Source organism: Bufo bufo, chromosome 3, assembly GCF_905171765.1.
Source record: "Bufo bufo chromosome 3, aBufBuf1.1, whole genome shotgun sequence".
Classification (NCBI taxonomy): domain Eukaryota; kingdom Metazoa; phylum Chordata; class Amphibia; order Anura; family Bufonidae; genus Bufo; species Bufo bufo.
Genome location: NC_053391.1, coordinates 52,506,069 through 52,531,626, shown reverse-complemented (window position 1 = coordinate 52,531,626; position 25,558 = coordinate 52,506,069). Strand labels below are relative to the sequence as shown.

General features: G+C 41.6%; 1 protein-coding gene across 1 annotated transcript in view; it reads right to left on the bottom strand.

The window, feature by feature from the left end:
* The window catches only part of ADAMTS5 (ADAM metallopeptidase with thrombospondin type 1 motif 5), a 90,670-nt gene that overhangs the window by 28,896 nt on the left and 36,216 nt on the right, over positions 1-25,558 (bottom strand). Inside the window, exons 3-4 of the mRNA XM_040423204.1 lie at positions 17,178-17,345; positions 2,203-2,486 (exon numbers count right to left, since the gene is read on the bottom strand). Coding sequence (XP_040279138.1) covers positions 2,203-2,486; positions 17,178-17,345 — 452 coding nt within the window. The remainder of the gene's footprint in view (positions 1-2,202; positions 2,487-17,177; positions 17,346-25,558) is intronic.

Below are 25,558 nucleotides of genomic sequence, written 5' to 3'. Positions count from 1 at the left end.
GCAAAAAAATCTGATCCTAAAGAGGTCAGCCTACGAAAAACATTTTATCCACTACTCACAGCCATATTCGGCAATCCCATAAGAAGGGAACATAGTGATGGTCACAGATTTGTACTACTGCGCATGCATTGATAGGTGGTAATTATTTATTTTTCGGTCAACCTCCTTAAATTTTGCCATGTGTTTTCTTTTCACCCCGTTAATACCCCTATAAACTTCTTAAAGGGGTTGTCCAAGATTCTGATATTGATGACTTCTCCTCAGAATAGGTCATTAATATAAGAGTCAGACACCTGGCACTCCTGCCAATTAGCTTTTTGAGGAGGTCACGGCACTTATCAAACACAGTGCCGTCCATTGGATAGCATCTGTGCTTGGTATTGCTGCTCAGCCCCATTCACTTGAGCGGGAATGATCAATGAATGTGATCTCACTGGCCCAGGAAGAGGCCGCAGCACTCAGCAGAGCGACATGACCTCTCCAAACAGCTGATCAGCAGGGGTGCTGGATTTCAGATCCATGACAATCTGATATTGATTAGTGATGAGCGGCAAGAACAGGATTCAAATTTGCGATACTTAGCGAATATTTGGGCAAATAGTCATCATAAATACGTGAATTCATGAATTCGACATTATTTTCTTGTTTGCGAAAATCGGCACTGTAATACGTGAGTAATGCGCGCGCAATACAGGCGTGGGTCACTTTTGCTGCATTTTTCAAGCTGCTAGAAGTTTCCTGAGACTGGAGAAAATGGTTGGCACGGCAGAACATTACAATAGCTTTATATGCAGATAAAGTGCTCTAATATATTTACAAGTTTGCGCATATCGGTAATTAATTATGCGCATATTTTGCCGCAATACGCGCAACTTCACATTTTAGCAGGTCTGACTAGATATTACTGATTGGTGCACTAAGGTGCACTATGTCTGTAGCATGTATGTATGGACAGCAGAACCTATCAGCTCCACTATATCAGGATATAACCTACACTGACATCTCCCACTAACTATCTGTAATATATATATATAAGCTATCTAACTATCTATCTAATGTAGTGTGGAAAGTACAGAGCACAGCAAAGACACTGCTCTCTCTCTCAGAACTGCAAAAAAACTACAGAAAATGGCTGCTGGGGAGGTTCTTATATAGTAAGGGGTAGGCAGCTTTCCTATTGGTTGCTAGGGATGTTGCTAAGCTCAGACAAAGACATTGCAGCCTTCTCATTGGCCCACAAGCAAGAAGCAGGGAGGGATCATGGGTTCAGATGAAGAAAATCTAGAATATTCGCGAATACGAATATATAGCACTATATTCTAAATCTTCACAAATTCTCGAAGTGACGATATTCGCGATTAAAATTCGCAATTCGAATATTCGCGCCCCAACACTAATACTGATGACCTATCTTGAGGATGCGTCATCAAAATCCAATTCTCAGAGAACCTCTTTAAGATGTTGTCCAGGATTTGAAAACTAAGGCTGCTTTCTTACAAAACAGTGCTACACACTTCAGTTGAGCTGGGCTGCAATACGACCGACAACCTATGGACAGATGCTGCACTCTTTCTGGAAAAAAGTAGCCATGATTTTTTAATGCAACCCATTTAAACTGTATGCATTATTTTTGGAATACTGACAAGTATGGAAGAATTGAATGGAAATGAAAGACAATTGTGTATTTGGGGTCTGTAAATCAAGCTTCTAGGGTACTAAGGCATTCGAGACCCTGGCTCTCCCTCGACAGATGATGTTGGGGGAGTGAAGGATCGGGTACTCTGAATTTCAAAGCGCGATCCTTTTGCTCTCTTGGGAGGTAAGTCACCACCAGATAATCATATTAAATCCTGGAAAATGGAATTCTACCTTTTGCACATATCATATAAATATGTCAGAGCTGGCAGTATAGGAGTTTGGCCTTTCAGTGTTTCCCAAAATGAAGGGGCCACAACATAATGCAGGATGCTTGCTCACCTTTGGTACTGATCATAGTTTTTTTCAACTCAGATGTAGTGTTTTGTTTCCTCTATTAAATTTCACCTTACAAGTTAAGGTGGAATTTCCCTTGAACTACTAGAGCTCTGTATATACCTATACCGCTTCAATACAGGTTATAGACGCACAAGAACTGGAAAATAATTTTATCACTGGTATATTCATCACTGGGTGATCAAAATAAGTGGTAAACGGCACACCTACCGAATAATATTTCTTCTTGGTCTTGTCTACACATTTGCCATGGAGACAGATCCTTCCTTTTCCACAAGGTGTTCCCTCCACAGCCGGCAGCTTCTTGGTTAAACAAACCATCTGACCTTGTCGAACAACCGCACACCATAGTCGTGAGCAGACATCCATACCGGGGCACACTGTGTACGTTGGTCCAAAGGCTAGCTTACATTGCCGGACGGCATCATAACTCTGTCCAGGAAGCTCTTCAGGACCCAGAATTTGATTTCTTGGTTGGTCCAGCAAACAGTTTCCTAAAAAAAAAAAAAAAAAAGATATATTACCTTAAGGTGAAATTATGAAATTACATTGGCCGATATATGTGAGAACACACCCATTGGCGCTTGTTTGCACCGGCCTGATTATGCAAGTAAATGCAAACAAAATGTGGGAGGAATGATGTATTGATCCATGTCACACCTTTAGGGCATGTGATATACCTATGCTATCACTCGATGCTTGTCTGTCTGTTCATGAATTGTAAATCTGTGCTTAGGCTGAACTGTAACTCATCTGCTCTATAACTTAAGCAGATACAGGGCCATCCTTAGGCAAATCTCTCCTGTGTACTGCAGTCTAGCACCAATTCATTTATGATCATCTCTCCCCGAAGTGAGCAGTCTACAGTGGTGAGGGTCCCAGCATCGGAACCAACTGATCAAAACTTCTTAATTTTACTATGGCACATCAAAAGTTTTTGAACATGATAGCTATAAATGTGTTGCAAAAACTTTAAAGGGATTTTATAATCTCAGACATTGGTGGTATATCACTAGGATATGCCACCAATGTCAGTTAGACTCGCACCTATCTCCAGAAAGTAAAGGAGAGCGCACTGGCAATGCATGACAAGCTCTCCATAGAAATGAACGAAGACCGCACCATACAAGTGCGCCCACCACTCTCTTCACCTCTAGAGGACTGCCGGAAATAGCCTAACCAGAACTTGGCTATTTTCAGAACTCCCATGGAAATGAATAGAGGGTGGTCGTGGTCGTTCACTTCAGGGGGAGTCCTGTTTTGGAGATAGGAGTGGGTCCTTGAGGTGGGACCCACACCTATCTGACAAAGTCTGAGGTGAGACTACCCCTTTAAGCTGTATAGGTCGTCTGTATTTGCCATTTTCTAACCAATTTGTTCAAGGCTGGTCTGTGATAGTTGCTGTCTAATTGATCTCCGCCATGAACTGGGGCCTGATCTGGATTTCAAATGAAGGGATGGTGTTCTAGCAACCGACTATAACCCAAAAATTCGAACTTTTTGACATGTATTTGCCATTGATTGACATCTGTCATTCTTGCCTGTGTCCCAAAAATGTGACAAAGGTCGGTAGACAATTAATGGTCTGAATCTGTCTTTTCAAAAATCTCTAGTATAAACCCAGTATAACACCTTTAAGGCAAGGGCATGGGACAAGTGAGGAGCTGTCCCACCACTGACTTCCATTGAATACAGAATGTTGTACACATATAGCAATCTCTTTGGAAGAAACCTGCAGCAGATAAATCAGGGGTGTAGCTATTACGGGAGTGGTAATGGTCACATTTAGGCACAAAGTCCGCTCTACTACATAAGAAGCCACCAGTATTATAAATCAGATATGGCAGGTGGGGACCAATTTTACATTGGGGTCAAGGAGCTTCTAGTTACGTTACAGACAACAGTCCTGAGTTTTGCTAGAAAAACAGAGGAAATGGGAAAGATAAGCTCTCCAACTGAACAATCTGAAACCTCCTAGAAAATTAGGGTCCGTGAAAGAGGAAACCCCTTTTTTTTTTCGATAATGAGAAAGGAAATGAATTTTTGGCAAGGGACAACGATGCATGTAAAGCCTAGTGATAGATTTCGAAGGGAAGTTTAAGCCATAGATGTATTTTATTGAGAACAAGATTGCCGAGCCAACAGATTGAAATCAATAAACAGACTCCGTATCCTCATATACATCGTACAGCACTGAAGTCACGCCCGGGGAATAAGCCTACTCTAATGCTTTCCATATCCTTGGCTACGGCATCATCTCTCAAATGGGTTTTCATGACTGTCAGCAGTTTTGAGCAAAGAAGAAAGGTATAAACACAAGCGCCCCCGTAGAATTCAGTAAAGCTCTTGTTGACTCTCGAAGAATGCTTGTTGGCATGGGTCCACAAGGACTCAAAACACTGGCATGGGTCCACCAGGAATCAAAACACTTGTACCCTTGTGCCCGCTGCTGGCATTGTAAATCAGCTCCAAACGAAGCAGTTGGGTATTATGGAAAGAAATACGAACGTGAAAACCGGAACATTAAAACAGGCTGCTGGTGGAGCAGAAAAGGCCAACGTGAAAGCACTCTGCTGTACTTTCCAAAACAGAATCATGGTGACCTCATCTACCCTCTGACTGCGTTAAAGAATGCAGCTCCGCTTCCAGCAGCTTTTATCAATTGGTATGTGTGTCGTTCGCTGTTCCACTGACAGGCATAACACGGTCTAATAGGGGCAACGATCATGAAAAGTAATTACTGGAACAATCTGTTTAGCGAGGCCCGTACTGGTGTCTACGCATTTGATCACTTTATACGACGTTCTTTTGAATTCCTAGGCAGATGTAGCAGAGCTGAGGTGGAATGGAGGCAATTCCTTGTTGTATTATCGGGAAACTCCTGCTGCTCTTATAATGAATATGCGAGAATTACTAAAGTCGACCCTAGGAGCACTGATTGCCTCAGCTTCTTAGGTTTAATATGATCCCATATTGTTTGCATATACAGCAGATAGTGGCACAGCAGGGTTTATCAGACTTCTATCATCATGTCTGCTTATGGTAACTGAACCTACCTTAGAAATCTATACAGTTCTGTGTTAGTTACCTACTGCGTTATTAGGAAATGCAAAACTCTGCTAATGATAATACAGGGGTTTTCCAAGTCTTTCTAACTGATGACCTATCCTCTGGATAAGTCTTCAGTATCTGATCAGTGGGGTTCCAATACCATGGACCCTCACTGATCAGCTGTTTGAGGAGGCTACAGCGCTCCTGTGAGTGCCGTGGCCTTATCGCAGCTTATCAAGCACAGCTCCGTACATTGTGTAGAGGCTGTACTTGGTAATGCTGCTCTGACCCATTGACTTGAATTGGACTGAGCTGCTCCTAGGCCACGTGACCGATGAACATGACGTCACTGGCCTAGGATAAGCTGCGAGAAGGTTGCTCATAGAAGCACTGGTGCCTTCTCAAACAGTTAAATGGTGAGGGTCCCGGGTGTCGGACCTTCACAGATCAAATACTGATGATCTATAAGTGAATGGAGACTACTGTACCAACTGTACCAGTAAGAGACAAACCCAGCTATGACCCTGAGGACTCAGAACCCGCTCATGCAGGACCACATCTAAACATGAGTGTTTAATGGGAAATCCACTTCTGGATATTAGGAAGTGTTTACTGGACTGTGGACTGCTTTGGGGGTTTTACAGTACAATCCATCCCTTCCCCAACAGTGTTCTTTACAGCACCTAAATAATACAATGTCGGAGTGCTAAATAACCACTAACATATAAGTAACTTCTGGATTTGGGGTTCAAGCGTCAAGTGTCCAGCTTATCAAGGCCCCTAGTGATTAGTGTTAAATCATGTACATCTGCATAGGTCACATACCTTTAGTCCCATAACCATAACTTTTTTATCCCTACACAGGAGAACAAACTAACTAAGCATGTCTATTTTAGTCACCTGACTTGCGATCCACCCCAGCTCAGAAGGTGTGTCCTTTCTGATGAAGCTCTCTCCCTATCACAGCTCAGGGGTCTGTCCTTTCTGCTGAAGTTTTCTCCTTGAAACTGTCACAGCTTCTAACAGAAGAACGGACTGGTGGAATTTGAAGGATGCAACTCAGGCCTCCTCCACACGAACAAATGTATTCTGTTCCGTGCATTGGGGACCCTAATTTGCAGTCCCCAATGCACGGAGAACATTTGTGCGGCCTCCGGGACGGATCCAGACCCATTCAACTTGAATAGGTCCGTGATCCGCCCGTTCCGCAAAAATATATAACAAGTTCTATCTTTTTGCGGAAAGGAAGTACGGAATGGAACCCCACAGAAGCACTCCGTAGTGCTTCTGTTCCGCACCATTCCGCATTTCCGGATTTGTGGACCCATTCAAGTCAATAGGTCCACATCCCTGATGCGGAATGCACACGGAACGGTACCCGTGTATTGCAGATCCACATATGCGGTCCGTAATACGGAAAGGGACACCTATGTTCATGTGCAGGAGGCCTAAGCATGTGTGTCCATCAGAACGATGTTAGTGAGGTGGACAGAGCAATAAAGAAAATAAAAAAAACTGCGGGTGGCGCTGTACAGATAGATTTTATTGAATAACACAGTACAGTGGCTATACCAAATGTTTAATTACATGCAGTTGCAAAAGTATTCAGATTCAGGTGCTGGTTTGAAAAATGTAGACTATTTTTTGTGGGACAACCTCATTACAGGTCCATTACCTAAGGGGGTCTCATTTTGATTTTGATATAAAATTCTCTCTCTTCCTAATGTGTGCTGTTAGCCAGGCCAGCATGGCTCCATGGCCCAGACCCCCGAGGTCACTGTTCCATGTAAAAACATGGGATGTCAGGAATAATATGGGATGGCACATGTAAATCCACCAAAGAGAAGTATAATCTACTTAGAGTAGAAGAGTCTAAGAGCCACCTCTCCTGTTTGACCCTTCGGAAACACTTGGTTGCTTAACTGCTCAGGTCGACCTGTTTAACCTTGTGTTTCAGTAATGAATGAATCAATTTCTTTGGTCGATGAGGCAAACAAATACACTGCCTGTCCCCCAAAAAAGTCACCACCTGGATTTAACTAAGCAATTAGGTATGAGCCTCCTATTGGATAATTACTGCATGGGCGATTATCTTTCAGATGGCAACAAGTTATTTAAACCCAACTGGTGCAATGAGTTGCTTCTCATTTCTTAAACAACCATGTCGAAAGACACATCTCATGGTCGTGGAAAAGATGTTAATCTGTTTGAGAAGGGTCAAATCATTGGCATGCATCAAGCAGAGAAAACATCTGAAGAGATTGCAGAAACGACTAAAATTGGGTTAAGAACTGTCCAACCCATCATTAAAAACTGGAAGGATAGTGGGGACCCATCGTATTCGAGGAAGAAATGTGGCCGGAAAAAAATCCTGAATGATTGTGATTGGCGATCACTTAAACGTTTGGTGAAATCAAATCAAAGAAAAACAACAGTAGAACTCAGGGCTATGTTTAATAGTGAAAGTAAGAGCATTTCCACATGCACAATGCAAAGGGAACTCAAGAGATTGGGACTGAACAGCTGTGTAGCCGTAAGAAAACCACTAATCAGTGAGGCAAACCAGAAAAAAGGCTTCAATTTGCTAGGGAGCATAAAGATTGGACTCTGGAGCAATGGAAGAAGGTCATGTGGTCTGATGAGTCCGGATTTACCCTGTTCCAGAGTGATGGGCGCATCAGGGTAAGAAGAGAGGCAGATGAAGTGATGCACCCATCATGCCTAGTGTACAAGCCTGTGGGGGCAGTGCTATGATTTGGGGTTGCCGCAGTTGGTCAGGTCTAGGTTCAGCAAGAGTATGTGCTCCAAGAATGAGGTCAGCGACTACCTGAACATACTGAATGACCAGGTTATTCTATCAATGGATTTGTTCTTCCCTGATGACACGGGCATATTCCAAGATGACAATGCCAGGATTCATCGGGCTCAAATTGTGAAAGAGTGGTTCAGGGAGCATGAGACATCATGAGTCCAGACCTTAACCCCATTGAGAATCTTATCTATTTTTTTGGACAGGCAGTGTATGTTTTTTTGATAAATGTTTTTTATAATTGGACATGGTCAATTCAAATCCAGCCCAGTGAGAGACCCCGGGATGATAAATGACTAGGAAAAATATCTATGAACGTTCTTTGAGAAAACTTCATTGTCTTCACCTTAGGCAACTCATTTCCCAACATTAATATATAAAGTATTTCAAGCCGGGGACACTCTCAATAAAACTGCTCATGGTTCACTCTTGTGTAATAATCAGTAGCAGCCACATGTAAAAGCCATTTATCTCCAGGAAGTGGAAAAATAAATGACACGACCTGTACGTCCTAAACAAAAGTATGAACGTTCTCGGAGTTTATTCGACTGTGTCCTCAAAGAAACTTGCAGCAGTTACTCAGCTCAAAGCAATGCTTGGCAGAGAACTTCAATGGTTAGCTGCCATGGTCCTCAGTTAATGTTATTAAGCCAGATAAAGAAGTAATTAACTGTGCCAGAAAACTAATAGGACTTGACAAAGGAAAGGCTTGTCTCATGAAATAATAATGAAATACTTTTACTTTGTTCTTTTCATTTTCCTTCAAAAGAAAAAAATTATTGTCTTTATCATTGTTTGAATTGTGGAGCAGAATGGCAAGAATGGTTCTTAATTACATTTATGGGAGGACGCTCCAGACTATGAGGTTGCTGTGGGTCCGTCAGAGAGAAGAGGTCCAACCCTGGTTGATCTCAGGAGGAACTACATTGTTAGCAAGGAATGGATGAAGAATCAGCCCAAAGTTCATGGGAAGGACTAACAAACAATTACTAGACCCTTTCATACCGGTTGACAAAACCAAGCACCAGAATTGGGGAGAGTACAATTTGGTCTTTGTTGTGGAGCCCTTCTCTCTCCTATGTAGTCCATTGTAATGGTATAGAAAATAAAAACTGCCATCATCACTCATCCGACATATACTTTAAAATGTAGATACCCCATCTCTTAAAGGGGCATTCCCATCTCACAAAAATGATGGCATATTGGCAGGTTGTACATTCACTTTACGACTGGTGGAGGTCTACCCTCTGGGAATAAAGGGGACACATTGTGAGTTTTTGCATATTGGCAGGTTGTACATTCACTTCACGACTGGTGGAGGTCTACCCTCTGGGAATAAAGGGGACACATTGTGAGTTTAGGGCAGTGTCTCTTCACTGTTTTTCCCTGCACAATAGCCTCTTTGCCAATTGCTGTGCAGGGAACAGGACAGCACGGCCCTATAAGAATAAATTAGACTGTCTACAGTCCCTTACACAGCTGGGTGGTCCCATAGGTTGGATGCCTGTTCATGTTCCCCGTGTAGCATTGCAGTTCAGCACCTTTCATTGTCATGCGGCTGCTCTGCAATACTCTGCAGACAGGATGCTTGGTTGCTTTTTCTAACCCCTGGCAACTCCTTTTAGCTAAATAGGTCCAAAATCCTAGGCTTATTAATCTCTGAATATATCCATAGCAGTTGTGCCTCTCTTTTTCGGATACAAAGATGCAAATTTCCTGCTTAGACTGGGTTAAATTATAAAATTCTCATTGCCTTCAACCGCCACAAGAGGGAGCTTAGACTTGTCTGCATATTATTTATGCATTGAGCTTAATAATATACCAGTACACAATAGGCTCTCAAGCTCCCCCTAGTGGTGGCTGCAGACAATCAGCATTTAATCATGTATGCTTAAGTAGAAGAAATACTGCTCTGTATCAGGAAAATAAGACTTTTTCTGCCAGAACCAGCATAGGGTTATATAGTAGGAGATTTTTATTGATATGTGAAGCAGTCCTCCAAATTACTATATCAATAATTTCATGTTTTAGACCATTGTGTTACGATAGTGGCTGCACTGATCACATAATGAGGTGTGGGGGGAAGGTGGTTTATATTACAAATGCCTCTTTTATAGTATTTACATCTGTATGGTCTGGTTTCTGCTCCCTCTGTGCTCTAATGCTTGTACGCTCCCATCCAAATATCTGAATGTGGCAGCTGCTTCTCCTACCTCCTTCTATTTCAAGGCAATAACTTGTGTGCCCCTTATAAATTCATGAGCCATCCATCTTCCTATCAGCGCCACTTTTTATGTTATTCAGCGCAGTGTTCTGCTCGCCATACGCTAAGCACTTGGTTTCCGCACAGATGCACTGTCTGTATTAATCCAGGGTTTACTATTCTGAACTTAAAACACCATTTTCTGAGAACCATTAATCTTCGGTTGAGCACATAAGTATATGTAAAAGTTTGTTCTATTATCTCTATCCCATCATATTAAAGAGTGTGTCTATCAAGTTGCAGAAGACCCATCTGTTTGGGATTAGAGCTGGTTTTACGTAATGCCTTTAAAGGGAACTCGACCACTAATGAAATATTAGGCAATGGCATTATAGCAATTGTTTAATATAAAATTATCAGATTCAAAATGGGGGAACATTACACTGCCAGGCACTGCCAGCACCAGTTACGGTGTGCCCCTCCATTCACTGACAACAGTAATGTACCCTCCATACAGTGCCACATTTAGATAATAATCCTTAGTTCACAATGTGCAAACTTGGTGCCAGTCACAGTGTTCTCCCCAAAAGCTAACCATAATGTCAGCTATTGCTGGTTACAATGCCACCAGTATTTGTCAGAATGGCTCCTTGAATGTGTGACAAAGCTGCAATACCCAGCACCACCACTAGGCAGGCAGACAAGCTCTGATAAACATTGAAAAGGTGTTGCGGGTCCATCAAACAGCTAACTGGCAGGGATGCTGAGAGCCAGACCCCCACTGATCTGATACTGATGACTCGGCCCGAGAAAAGGACATCAATAGTCTGATCCTGGAAACCCATAACCCCCTTTAAATGCTGTGTGCAATTTTGGATCAAATGAAACTTTGCATATAAACTTCATAAAAAATACAGTTTGGTGTCCACCAAAAACTTGTGATAGCTGATCATGCAGTTTTATGTTACTTCCTCCCATCTACCTCTTGCACTCGCTAATATACCACCAGTAGAAGAGAAGCAGATGGTAGAAAGCAACATACGGCTGCTATTCTAATCATACACTACGTGCAGAATTATTAGGCAAATGAGTATTTTGACCACATCATCCTCTTTATGCATGTTGTCTTACTCCAAGCTGTATAGGCTCGAAAGCCTACTACCAATTAAGCATATTAGGTGATGTGCATCTCTGTAATGAGAAGGGGTGTAGTCTAATGACATCAACACCCTATATCAGGTGTGCATAATTATTAGGCAACTTCCTTTCCTTTGGCAAAATGGGTCAAAAGAAGAACTTGACAGGCTCAGAAAAGTCAAAAATAGTGAGATATCTTGCAGAGGGATGCAGCACTCTTAAAATTGCAAAGCTTCTGAAGCGTGATCGTCGAACAATCAAGCGTTTCATTCAAAATAGTCAACAGGGTCGCAAGAAGCGTGTGGAAAAACCAAGGCGATAAATAACTGCCCATGAACTGAGAAAAGTCAAGCGTGCAGCTGCCAAGATGCCACTTGCCACCAGTTTGGCCATATTTCAGAGCTGCAACATCACTGGAGTGCCCAAAAGCACAAGGTGTGCAATACTCAGAGACATGGCCAAGGTAAGAAAGGCTGAAAGACAACCACCACTGAACAAGACACACAAGCTGAAACGTCAAGACTGGGCCAAGAAATATCTCAAGACTGATTTTTCTAAGGTTTTATGGACTGATGAAATGAGAGTGAGTCTTGATGGGCCAGATGGATGGGCCCGTGGCTGGATTGGTAAAGGGCAGAGAGCTCCAGTCCGACTCAGACGCCAGCAAGGTGGAGGTGGAGTACTGGTTTGGGCTGGTATCATCAAAGATGAGCTTGTGGGGCCTTTTCGGGTTGAGGATGGAGTCAAGCTCAACTCCCAGTCCTACTGCCAGTTTCTGGAAGACACCTTCTTCAAGCAGTGGTACAGGAAGAAGTCTGCATCCTTCAAGAAAAACATGATTTTCATGCAGGACAATGCTCCATCACACGCGTCCAAGTACTCCACAGCGTGGCTGGCAAGAAAGGGTATAAAAGAAGAAAATCTAATGAAATGGCCTCCTTGTTCACCTGATCTGAACCCCATTGAGAACCTGTGGTCCATCATCAAATGTGAGATTTACAAGGAGGGAAAACAGTACACCTCTCTGAACAGTGTCTGGGAGGCTGTGGTTGCTGCTGCACGCAATGTTGATGGTGAACAGATCAAAACACTGACAGAATCCATGGATGGCAGGCTTTTGAGTGTCCTTGCAAAGAAAGGTGGCTATATTGGTCACTGATTTGTTTTTGTTTTGTTTTTGAATGTCAGAAATGTATATTTGTGAATGTTGAGATGTTATATTGGTTTCACTGGTAAAAATAAATAATTGAAATGGGTATATATTTGTTTTTTCTTAAGTTGCCTAATATTTATGCACAGTAATAGTCACCTGCACACACAGATATCCCCCTAAAATAGCTAAAACTAAAAACAAACTAAAAACTACTTCCAAAAATATTCAGCTTTGATATTAATGAGTTTTATGGGTTCATTGAGAACATGGTTGTTGTTCAATAATAAAATTAATCCTCAAAAATACAACTTGCCTAAGAATTCTGCACTCCCTGTACGGCTGCTATCCCACTCATAAACTCCAAAACTGGGATTCCACCTGAAATACCATGTTTGACCAGCTGGTGTGCAGTTGAGTGGCAATATATCGATGAGTAACAAGGAGCTCAGTCAAATCACCCAGCTATGTGTCACCTAGTGGTAGAAAGCTAGAATAAGGATCATGGTATAAAATTAGAAGGGGTTCTCTGTGATTTTTATATTATATAGGTCATCAATATTTAGCGGCAGACTGGGAAATTATAGTGGCCCTGGAAAAAAAACTAAAAGTGGCCCCATGTTGTAAGGGGGTCCAAATTGCCAGAAGGCAGGACAATACATGTAGGCAGGATCATCAATATCATAGTGCAAAATACTGTTCTCATCATAACCATATACCACAGTGCAGCACAATATACTGCCCCAAAAGCTGTCCCTCTGTGGTGGCCATCAATAGTTGCCCTTTTCTGTCCTCCTCCTCCAGTTCTCTGTGATAAAGATATGGAGCAGGGGGCATAGGAGGTGAGATGTGGGCCACAGCAGTTGTATTTAGGAGGGCATGTGCAGTCGCAAACCGGGTACATGAGTACCTGATTCTCACAGAGTTAATTACCGATGAGAGCTCATTATGTACCCGACCAGCATCAGAGAGAAGATCTTGGGAGGCCACCTGGGCATCGGCCCATCAGGATATTTCCCTGTCAATATCAGATCGGCGTTGTCCATCTCCTGTCACCTGTTTCCATCATTTGCTCCTCACTGGAACTACACAGGTCCGTCCATGACCTGGGTACTGTGGCACTGCTATACTACACCGTGGACTGGGTAGTTCTGTCACCTATTTCTGGTACCGGAACTACGCATAGTAGCTGATCAGCAGGTGTCCTAGGAGTAGGACCCCTATCAATCACATATGGATGACCTGTCCTAGGGGTAGGCCACCAATATAAAAGTCCAGAAAAAACCCTTAAACTACATTAACTAGTTTAATATGGCAGAACTGAAAAGCAGATGGAGCTGCTTTGTGTTTCTCCACTTTCCACATTTACAGTGTGATCAAGAAACTCACAGTATTAAAATATCAACAATGTAAAAAATGTGTCGAGCTCATGGAAATCAAAAGCAAGACACCAATGATAGGCTTTGGGGAAAAGACATGAAAGACGGAAAGATATAGGAAAGCAGAAGGGATGGTGGTCACGGTTGTGAAAACACAGCTGTGTTGACAAAATCAGTTTATACTTAGAGGATAAGCAGGACCATCCAAATCCGACACGGACCAGAAGATCGGTGCAAGACGCCTTCTGGACCAACTTCAAAATAAAAATGCAATTATACTTAAGTACATCCATATACACAGATAAGTGTTCCTGTTATCTATGGTATGCAAGTACCGAGCTACAAATGATTTATTCTTCTCAAGCGCAAAACATTACTTAGTGAAAGATATTATAGTACATACAGTATATAATACTAGATAAAAAACAGCACATAAAATCTAAATATTACTGAAATTGATAAATCAGGTAATAAAAGAACCAACAGGTCAGGGATGGCAGCAGTGACCAATCCACATATCTCAAAAACATTAATGGGTGAAGAGAATCATCTGTGGCCGGCGGGTTTTTAAAAAATTTGCTTTTATCACAAATTAGTTCGATTTTTTATACCAAAACAACACAGTTCCTTTGCCTCACTTAGACTTACTGTACACTACCTCTACCGGAATAACATTTCGGCAGTCTGTTCTGGCAGAGAAAAGTCTGCCAGACTTCTCCGGATCCGGCATTACCAGATGTTACTGGAATTCCCGCTGGCCCCATTAACTAATGGGGTCCGGCAGAGATCTGGAAAATATGCGCTGGGCTTTGGCCAGAAAAAAAAAAGCTACATGCAACGGTTTTTGTCCTCCTGATTCCTGGCAGTCTATGCTGGAACAGCCTGCCAGAAGGCTGTATCACAAATGTGAAGGAACCCTAAACTGTTACCTGTCTTGTCTAAGTTGATTGTGGCTTTAATAAGGAAAAACTTTTATTCTTCATGCAAATGAGAGGGGGGGGGGGGGCAGAACTGGAAATCTGAGGATCTGAGGTGCACTGAAGCATTCATTTGCATACAGAATAAATGTATTTTTTGGGGGGGAATGCAGCAACCAAGTTTCATAAGACATGTATTATTTTAATAATATTTACTCTATAATTTTGCCTTTGTTAGGCACGATATTCTAAGCCTAAAATTCTAAATATCTGGGGGTCACGCAATGTGGAAGTTTTAAGGATCTTCTACCCTCAATACCTGCATGGAGCCTTGCCACTTGTTTGTGGTTGCATTTATTTATGTAGAGAACAGGGTAGATATTGACAGCATTTAAAAAAAAAATACAAACTGTCGAACAAAATGAGAAATTCACGAAAATCCAACATATTTCTGACAAATATCAAGAGAGACAGAAGCATAAACTAGATGAAATCTGGAGCGAGATCCAAGGAACCAAAATAAAATAGCTCTGAAATCTTAACGGACCTTTGCAAATACTTGTAATAATAAATATAACCTAGACATAGTCCGCCGCGTTTCCGGTTCACTCAGTAATAATTGGTAACAACTGCGAGCTGGAATGTGAGAAACCCTGTAACCAACAATGCTGGGCACCAGACTATCACGTTTCATCTCCGTAAAATAGGATCTAAAATTGTCTCTGTGGTATGCCAGGCTTCTTCAGACTAATTTCAGTCAATCGCCCACAAACCTCAAAGGACAGATGATTAAAAAGCTAAAAAAAATATTATTTTATGGTAGGTGGAAGTTTTCTCCGTAGCTAATTCTAGAAAATAGATCCTGCGGTTTAGAAAGATTAAGCGTACTTTGTAGGTTTAGTCTTCTAGGATGGTGAAAGGAGTGTGCCATTATCTAGAGACTATCAGATCTTATGACTGGGGGCAGGCAAAGACAAAAGAAAGACATGTGCAAGTCCAATTTACAGGCCATCTATGGTCTTTAATAGCTTTTCAAAGTTAACTTTCCCTTCATTGGCCATAAACATTAGTCCAAAGTAGCTCAGAACAGACAATTTCAACCATAATGACAGGGTGAAATCATATACATAAGCGATCGTTTTAGCTGACCGAACATCATCACCTGGAAAAAAGACATGCTTGAAATTTTTTTATTAGTCCATAAACAATCTTTAACAAGAAAGATTATTTCCAGAATGATCTTCTTCACTCTGTCAGTGTCATTGAAGTATATATGGCCAGTAGGAATATAACATTCAATATGGACTAATCCTGACTTCATCAGGGTAATGACCGTTCACCAGCTGAGGGTTGTTGAACCATCAGACTACTTCTGTTTAGTGTCTATAGCCACCTTTAGTCTTTTTAACTATGCACAAGTAGGTATATGGTTTTTTGGCAGTGGGCCCACTTACTGACTTGGTCCCTGTGCTAGAGCATGTGGGCTCCTTGGTCAAAAATGTCTCATCATAGAGCATCTCAAAAAGCCAATTTTAGGAACGTAGTGGTCTTTCGTCTAATGGGCCTCTATATTAGAACAGTATATGGGCCCTTTGGTTTCCAATGATTTATCATAGAATACTTCTCTTAGTCTCTATACCAAATCGCTAGTAGAAAACTGTTTTTCAGTGGTAGAAGGTCCACTTATGTGCTGGTCACCTGTGTAAGAGCAGTACATGGGTCCCTTGGTCAAAAATGATCCCTCATAGAGAACGTCCTGAAGTCTCCCTAACAGTACAGCAATTGGAAGCTGCTTTTAGGTGGCAATGTGTGACCCATTATCTACTGGACCACTATATGGGCCCTTCAGTCTCCAATTACTCATCACAGAGAACTTCTCTTAGTTGCTCTAACAAACCACCACCAGGAATCTGTTTTTTAGTTGCCCACTTGCCTACAGGACATCTGTTCAAGATCAGTATATGAATCCCTTGGTCTAAAATGGTCCTTCACAGAGCACATCTCAAAGTCTCTCTAATAATACACCAGTAGGAAGCTGCTTTTAGGATGATAATGGACCTCTAATGTAATGGACCTCTTATGTATTGGGTCCATGTACAACAGCAGAGGAACATCATACAGCACCTCCCTTAGTATCTCTAACAATCGACCAGTAGGAAACTGCTTTCAGAGTGGCAGTGGGCCAACTTACCTTGAGTTCAGCTGCCAACTCTGTCCACTCCACTGTGTATGGCTATGATGGAGTCAGGCAAAAATTGATTTCCATCTGACACAATATTTCAAGAACTATCAGGATCCATTTTAACAGATATGAACTTATGTCAATTTTCATATATTAGAACTTGCCGAAGTTTAACACATTTCATCTCCCATTTCAGAGATGGCTAATGTCCCTGACCCAGCACCATTAGCATTTACCATAGAAAGTATTTTTAATGAACCAGACGTCCAAAGTAATAAATTGGCTGCTGACTTCATAACTGTCAGTGATTAAAATTATGGAATATACTTGACAATTTGCGCACTTCGAGGCACTTACCGTGGCCGTCATCCAAAAAATCAGTGATTGTCGCTGAGGTGCACTTTGACCATGGTTTGGAGGCATCAATGCTCGTTAGAACAGATGACATAAGACGTTTATCTTCCAGGGAGCCAAAGTTCTCCTCGCAGAATTTTGAATCATCATGGGAAAGCCCAAGGAGATGTCCTGTGAATTGAGAAAACATATGGATGGAATGTATTACAGAGCACGGTATGAAGGCTATGGTTATGTCTTCAAGCAGACACCTACAAACATTTTCCATGCAGAGATTGTGGTTATTAGATATGTAATACCAATGTATGTAATTCTATGGGGTGTATTTGTGCACTTACAGTGTGTTTATTGTATATCACTATACATACAGTATATTGCAATCTTCTTTTAAAGTGCATCACTCTCTTCTTTAATACTCTCCTAGAATACCCATAGTGGCCACAAACATAGTTGAAGATACTTGTTAACTAAATGGATCTTCTCCCGAGGACTAGCCCTGCAACAGGGTGTAGCTATAGAGGGTGTAGAAGTAGCAGTGGCACTTGGTCCCTGGAGAGGCCTAATGGTACCCCTATCACATAAAAAAGACAGCGGTATTATAAGCGGCACATGGTAGATGAAGGGCTCTGTTACACATTTTTCCCAGGGCTCAGGATGTTTAACTTACGGTACATCTCTACCCATCACCTATAATATCTTAGAAATTCAAAAAGCCGGACAAGGCTACTGTTGAACAGCACCTAAGAGAGTGCAGCTATGTAAACTAAGTGCACTGCTTGAATGGCATCCATGGCACTTTACTACCTTACATGTTTCATGGTTGCTCAATTTACAGAGCTGAAGTGCTTTTTGTGTTGCCCCATATGAGACTTCATGGGCAACTGCAAAGGTGCTTTTGTCTGACTTGTTTCTTTTAGGGTATCTAAAGGTCTGTTCCCATCTTGAAAATGCCATCACTTTATGACTTGTTAGGATCACCTCCGGATCCCCTCAGATCCTGAAACTGAAGGGCAGTGGTGTAACCCTGCGTCCCTTCTAGGTCTTCTCTACCCAATGCCTTTTCTGGCAACCCGGCTGAGCAGCGACCTGCAGCCTAACATCATACACATGGGACCATGCTGCAGGTGATGGCATATCTTAGTGATCAGCTATTACTTTTTACAAAGGGGATTTGCTATTTAACTCTTATCCTAAAGATGTTGCATCTGGCACTTTTCCATACAATGACAGCAGTTGGCCCCATGTAAGCAGAACATGTAGCCCCACTGGTTTCTAATAGCTCAGCATAAAACACCCTCATGTGTCTCTCTAATAATCCACAAGTAATTGTGAACCATGAAATTCAAAAGCTCAGTCCTTAAAGGCAATCTAGGAAGGAAGCTGCTTTTACTGTGGCAGTAGACCCCATTACATACTGACCCTATACAACTGTACATGGCATGTCTAACCCTGACTCCCAGCATCCTCACCCACCAGCTTTTTAAAGGAAGAGTATTGTGGCCACTTTATGGTATACCAAGCGCAGCACCGTACATGGCATAGTAGCAGTGCTTGGTACTGCAGTTCAGTCACATTCTTAAATGGGACAGAGCTGCATGAGGGCCACATGGGGCCATGTGACCAATTGGTGCGACTTCATTGGCCCAAGAATCAAAGGCCGATGCGCTCGTCTGAATACTGTGGCTGCTTTCAACAGTTGATTTGTCCCAGGAGTCGTTCCACCACCAATGACCTATTGAGAATTGACCATCAATACTCAAGTCCTGGAAAGCCCCTTTAAAATGATAAATTTACCTAAACCAGGTTATGTGTCATGACAAAAGGAAAAATAAGGAAACAAATCAATGAAATGGGTTGTCCTGATTTGGCATAGTAAGTTAAAAAAACAAAACAAACATTTGCTTGCTCTGGTCTTCCCGATTCACACTTATGCTTCCAGTCCCTGCCTATCAGAAGTGTCATGTGCTGACCCCCTGCATGTCACTGCTGCCAGTCAATTGATGGGGTCAGCAGTCAGATGCCGTGTCTGCACACGTCGCTGCTGAGGCCACTGATTATCCGGCTACAGTAACATGAAGAGAATTGGCACATCAAACTTCTGGCCAGGTGGGGACAATGGAAATGAGATGACCAGAGCGGGAAGTGGGTTTTTTTTGCACTTACACACCGTGCACGGCCACCCCCAATGTTTTATATTTTTTTTGCAGGCTCGAACAATCCCTTTAATCACACATTAAAATTCACTTAATCATCCACAACAAAAAATTTAAACATGTATCATAAAAACATTATGTCAGCAATTATTATAGTACTGTAGACATAACTCTCAGTAATGAACAAGGTTCCTGGGGGGTTCATTAACATATCTTTCCATCTCTGGCCAGTCACCCTCTTAGAACTTTCTTCCATATTTTCTCTGCTGCTCAATAAGTCTCTGTAGTAACACAGCGCTGTGTGCATATACCGTCATAATGTGCTCAATTTTAACTATTAAACTAACAGCAAAGTAGCATAAAAAAGTAAACAGGTCTCAAAGTGTCGACATATTGCAGGTGTGCTACTTACTATTTAATTAAACAACCGACTCAAAGCACTAATTGCCCAGAGCTTATTCCCCCGGTAAAAGTTACGTAATTGCTTCTTGTCACCTTAGATTTTTTCCATAGTGCCGAATGCCAACATTAACATGGCTTTACTAGCAAATTCACGGCGAGTATCAAGTGGTGTGTAGATTGCATTTCATAGACTTAAGAATTTAAGAAGCTTAAATTAAGAAACACACATGCTGTTCCCTCCTGTGCTTATCAAAGTGTTAGGTATCTGAAAACACTTGAGCCCAAAAACATCAGATTCTAATCTTTGGTAACCGTTTTGGAACAATATTTATAAAAAACACCAGTTGGAAAATAATTCTAAAATGTTATAGAACAAATTCTACCATTCGTTTGCATGGGGGGTACTGAGGTAATAACTGAACCCAGGCTCTGCTGCTTCTTAAAGGCATTTTCTATTGATTATCTATCCTCAGGACAGGCCATCAATATCAGATCAGCAGGGTCCAAACCCCACACCCCTGCCGATCAGTTGTTTAGCTTTAGCTTCAGCGCCACAGGTTGGTGCCACACTGCCCTATTCATTTTGCAGACAGAGCTCGTAACTACAGCATTGCTCCCATTGACTACTCGGTGGATCGTAGCAGTGTAGTTCCAGTATTGACTTCCGGCACCAGAGCTACTGCAGAACAGCTGGTCGACGGGGGATTTAGGGTGCTGAACCCCTGCCAATCTTATATTGATGGCCTATCATGAGGATAGGCTATGAAGAGTACAGATTCTAACTATGCTTCTCGCTAATATTTCAACTGATCTCTATTTTTTTTTAGGTGTTTGGCTTTATTTTACTTGGAGTTATCTCTGTGTTGACTTAGCTTGTTTAAGCTTGTGCTAAAGGCCCCTTTAAGGCTGTATTACACAGCCCAATGTGGCAGAAGATTGCCGGGAGGGAGGCGTTCTCTCCTGGCAATCGTCTGTTCGCTAGCGGAGGAGACTGCTGCTAAAACCTCCGCATCATCTCCTCCGCAGCATAGGGAGAAGCGATCGCTCATCCCCTGACTGTATAGTGGTTTGCCAGCGGCAGATCATTACTAGACACCATGATATGCTACCTGCAAACACTAATTTTTTAACATGTCAAAATCTTTGGATTGCCCCGATGATCTAGCATTTGCTTATTCATGGGGCAATCTGCGGTAGTATTACACTACCAGATGAAAGCTAACAAAAACGAACGCTCGTCAGCAATTATCTGCCGAAAAATCGGGCAGTGTAATACAGGATTTACATGTGTATATAATCTTTAAAAAAAAATCTTTTAAAATTGAGCGAAAGTCATCAGTTATAGAGAAGTATAAACACATTGAACGATCAAACCACAAGCAATAATCGTTTTTAGTTTGTCGCCTAAATCACCATTCGCCATCCAGAATTCCACAAGTGTAAACGGGAATGGTTTATAGCACTGACGAGTCCACAGTGGCTTATAAACAATCTATTACACGATCACACTCACAAAGTTTTTCAATACTATGCATATCTAAAGTGCAGCCTAGCTGATTGCTTATTCCCATAGTTGAAAGGCTGTCACCAGAGGTTTGGCAGCGGTTTCTCCTCACCTCCCCTCCCCTTTAAATTTATGAATTTATAGTAGAATCTGGAGAAATAGCTGTTTGGAAAAGTAACCACTGGCTGGCATATGTCATCTCCATCTATAGCTCCTCTCAGTATCAATAAAGTTGTAGATGCCTTGTAGTCATCTAAGAAAATAAATTAAAATTCCATTTATCTAGTATGTTTGATCATCAAGAGTCTAGACTGGGATGAACTAGCTAATGTTCTAGACTACTGAATGCCTCTCTGTCAAAATACAGAATCATATCAATTCTGCTCATCACCAACATGTTCTCATGACTTCTGAAGGTGCTAATCTTGCTGGTTAGCTTGATATAAGGAGTTGATTGGAAGTGGACAACTACTTTACAGTGTGACTTAAAAGGTCACAGCAACTTCTATAGGTTAAAGGCCCTATATACATACAGTAAAAATCACCCAACCATGGCAATTTTGGTGGAACTGGCCAATATCTTATGTGTATGGTAGCCTACTAACTCTCTATGGATGGAGGATATGAACGAAAGGATTCCTGATCCTTTGACTTTTCAGCAGATTAGCCAGCACCAGAGGTGTTTGGCAGCAGCTTAATCATTCCTCATCACTGAAAACACAAGGCATGCTTGGACAGACCAATTCTGCATGTGTATGGGGATTTGAGAAGAACAGATCTAGACAGGTTTGGACTGGAGTGCCTGGGTCTACTAGAGGAAATTATTCTTGTGGCCCAGCCCCAATATCCTCAACAAAATCAAATTTGATTTGATTTAAAGAAATAGACCCCCATAGCAACTTTTTAGCTCCAAAGGCAGCTGTAAATGTTATTTTTTTCCTCCTGGAACTTTGGGGTCTGCTGTGGTAAAGAGCCTGGGCCCCCTGAAGAATCCTCTGGTAGGCCAGACGGATGCTGGAAGTTGAAGGTTTATAGGCAGCTTGAATCTATTTGTGCAGCTCACCCCATTTATGTGAATGAGGTGGAGCAGCCTCAGTACCAGGCACAGTCCATGTATAGGAGTGGCAGTGTTTCTGGAAGAGGGTGGCCATGTTTTTTTTTAAATCTCCTAAAACTCTATGAGCAACTTAGTAAATAAAAACACCTATCAAAATGCATAGATCCTTCATTCATAAAAAATGTTCACAGCAGACAAATCATATGAGCCATGACATCCATACGTAGAGGAAATAAGGCACTCAGGTTATAATGTCATTTCAATGTCATTGGATTTGTCTTCATGAATTAAGCTGTCTTTAAAATTACTTTATTAGGTTTTATTATATTTACGTAACTTTAGTGAACCCCTCACAGTGACAGCATTTACGGGTAAGTGGACATGACGTCAATCCTGGCATGTCTAGTAAGTGAGCATAGCTGTGTGTGAGGTAAAGAAAAAGGATACCATTGATAATGTCCCAGTGGGGAAGAAGGAAAATCATGAGAATTAGCTGGTAATGGACAACTTCCTTGAGCCTCAGCCAGAGACAAAAAATGTCTACTGGTGGAGGTGCGTGAGGTAAGTAAATCTATTCTATTTTAACCCAGTTGGCAGCCTATTTGACCATATTCACTTTATCCCTTTACTTGGCAACAACTAAATCCTCGACTGTCTGCTATGTTTATGGTAGCTCTCATTCCCCTTCTTCACTTATTTGTTCGAGATACAGTCAGGTCCATAAATATTGGGACATCGACACAATTCTAAAAATTTTGGCTCTATACACCACCACAATGGATTTGAAATAAAACAAACAAGATGTGCTTTAACTGCAGACTGTCAGCTTTAATTTGAGGGTATTGACATCCAAATCAGGTGAATGGTGTATGCATATGTGCCTCCCACTTGTTAAGGAACCAAAAGTAATGGGACAATTGGCTTCTCAGCTGTTCCATGGCCAGGTGTGTTATTCCCTCATTATCCCAATTACAATGAGCAGATAAAAGGTCCAGAGTTCATTTCAAGCTTGCTATTTGTATTTGGAATCTGTTGCTGTCAACTCTCAAGATGAGATCGAAAGAGCTGTCACTATCAGTGAAGCAAGCCATCATTAGGCTGAAAAAACAAAACAAACCCATCAGAGAGATAGCAAAAACATTAGGCGTGGCCAAAACAACTGTTTGGAATATTCTTTAAAAGAAGGAACGCACCGGTGAGCTCAGCAACACCAAAAGACCCGGAAGACAACGGAAAACAACTGTGGTGGATGACCAAAGAATTATTTCCCTGGTGAAGAAAACATCCTTCACAACAGTTGGCCAGATCAATAACACTCTCCAGGAGGTAGGTGTATGTGTGTCAAAGTCAACAATCAAGAGAAGACTTCACCAGAGTGAATACAGAGGGTTCACCACAAGATATAAATCATTGGTGAGCCTCAAAAACAGGAAGGCCAGATTAGAGTTTGTCAAACGACATCTAAAAAAGCCTTCACAGTTCTGGAACAACATCCTATGGACAGATGAGACCAAGATCAACTTGTACCAGAGTGATGGGAAGAGAAGAGTATGGAGAAGGAAAGAAACTGCTCATGATCTAAGCATACCACCTCATCAGTGAAGCATGGTGGTGGTAGTGTCATGGCGTGGACATGTATGGCTGCTAATGGAACTGGTTCTCTTGTATTTATTGATGATGTGACTGCTGACAAAAGCAGCAGGATGAATTCTGAAGTGTTTCTGGCAATATTATCTGCTCATATTCAGCCAAATGCTTCAGAACTCATTGGACGGCGCTTCACAGTGCAGATGGACAATGACCCAAAGCATACTGCAAAAGCAACCAAAAAGTTTTTTAAGGGAAAGAAGTGGAATGTTATGCAATGGCCAAGTCAATCACCTGACCTAAATCGGATTGAGCATGCATTTCACTTGCTGAAGACAAAACTAAAGTGAAAATGCCCCAAGAACAAGCAGGAACTGAAGACAATTTCAGTAGAGGCCTGGCAGAGCATCACCAGGGATGAAACACAGCGTCTGGTGATGTCTATGCGTTCTAGACTTCAGGCTGTAATTGACTGCAAAGGATTTGCAACCAAGTATTAAAAAGTGAAAGTTTGATTTATGATTATTATTCAGTCCCATGACTTTTGGTCCATTAACAAGCGGGAGGCACATATGCAAACTGTTGTAATTCCTACACTGTTAACCTGATTTGGATGTAAATATCCTCAAATTAAAGCTGACAGTCTGCAGCTAAAGCACATATTGTTTGTTTCATTTCAGATCCATTGTGGTGGTGTATAGAGCCAAAAATGTTAGAATTGTGTCAATGTCCCAATATTTATGGACCTAACTGTAAGAAGCCTATGGGATTCATTTAGTAGAACTGGCTTAGTTCCCCATAGCAACCAATCACATTCCTCCTTTCATTTTCCAAAGGAGCTGTCCAAAATGAAAGGTGAAATCTGATTGGTTGCTATGGGCAACTAAGACAGTTCTACTTTACACCAGTTTGATAAATGACCCCCGAAGTCTTTCTACAGAGAAGACCCTCAGTGGCCTTACTTTTTAATATCCATGTAAGACAGTACTCTAAACCAGCGTTTCTCAACCCTTATAATTATTAGTGTTGAGCGAGCATGCTCGGCCAAACACCAGTTCCGCTCGAGCATCACTAGGATCAGCAGAACACCGTGTGTGCTCGAGTCAGTGTATTTAAATCTAATTTAGCCTCTATTTCTATGCAGAAGATCGCTGTACAGTGAGGGAATCCCTCAGTGTGAGTCCGTGGCTTAGGAGTCCCTGCTCTGACTCCATATATAGATATGTCCATATATGGAGTCATTGCTTGGGGGACACGCCAGTGTATTTAAATCTAATTTAGCCTGTATTTCAGAAAAGTTTCTGCCAGGATTTAAACTCATACCCTTCTGCATTAGAGGCAAGGCACTTAACCACTCAGCTATAATAGCTGCATAGCCAGTTACTTAAAAAAATAAAAATGAGACTTCTACTGTACTGTATTTCTACTGAGACCTATTATACTTCTGATATATATGAATGCATAATATGTGGGAAACTACATTAAACTATTTACATATATTATAATATATATTCTAAATATATAATAATATGTGTAAATATATTATGGCTAAAAACATATACCGTATATATAAATAAAATAAAAATATATATATATAGAGAGAGAGAGCTTTCTACAGATCTGCTTGTTAACACTTTGTGTATTGACCTTGGCTTGTCTTTTTGGATTAACCCCTCATCTG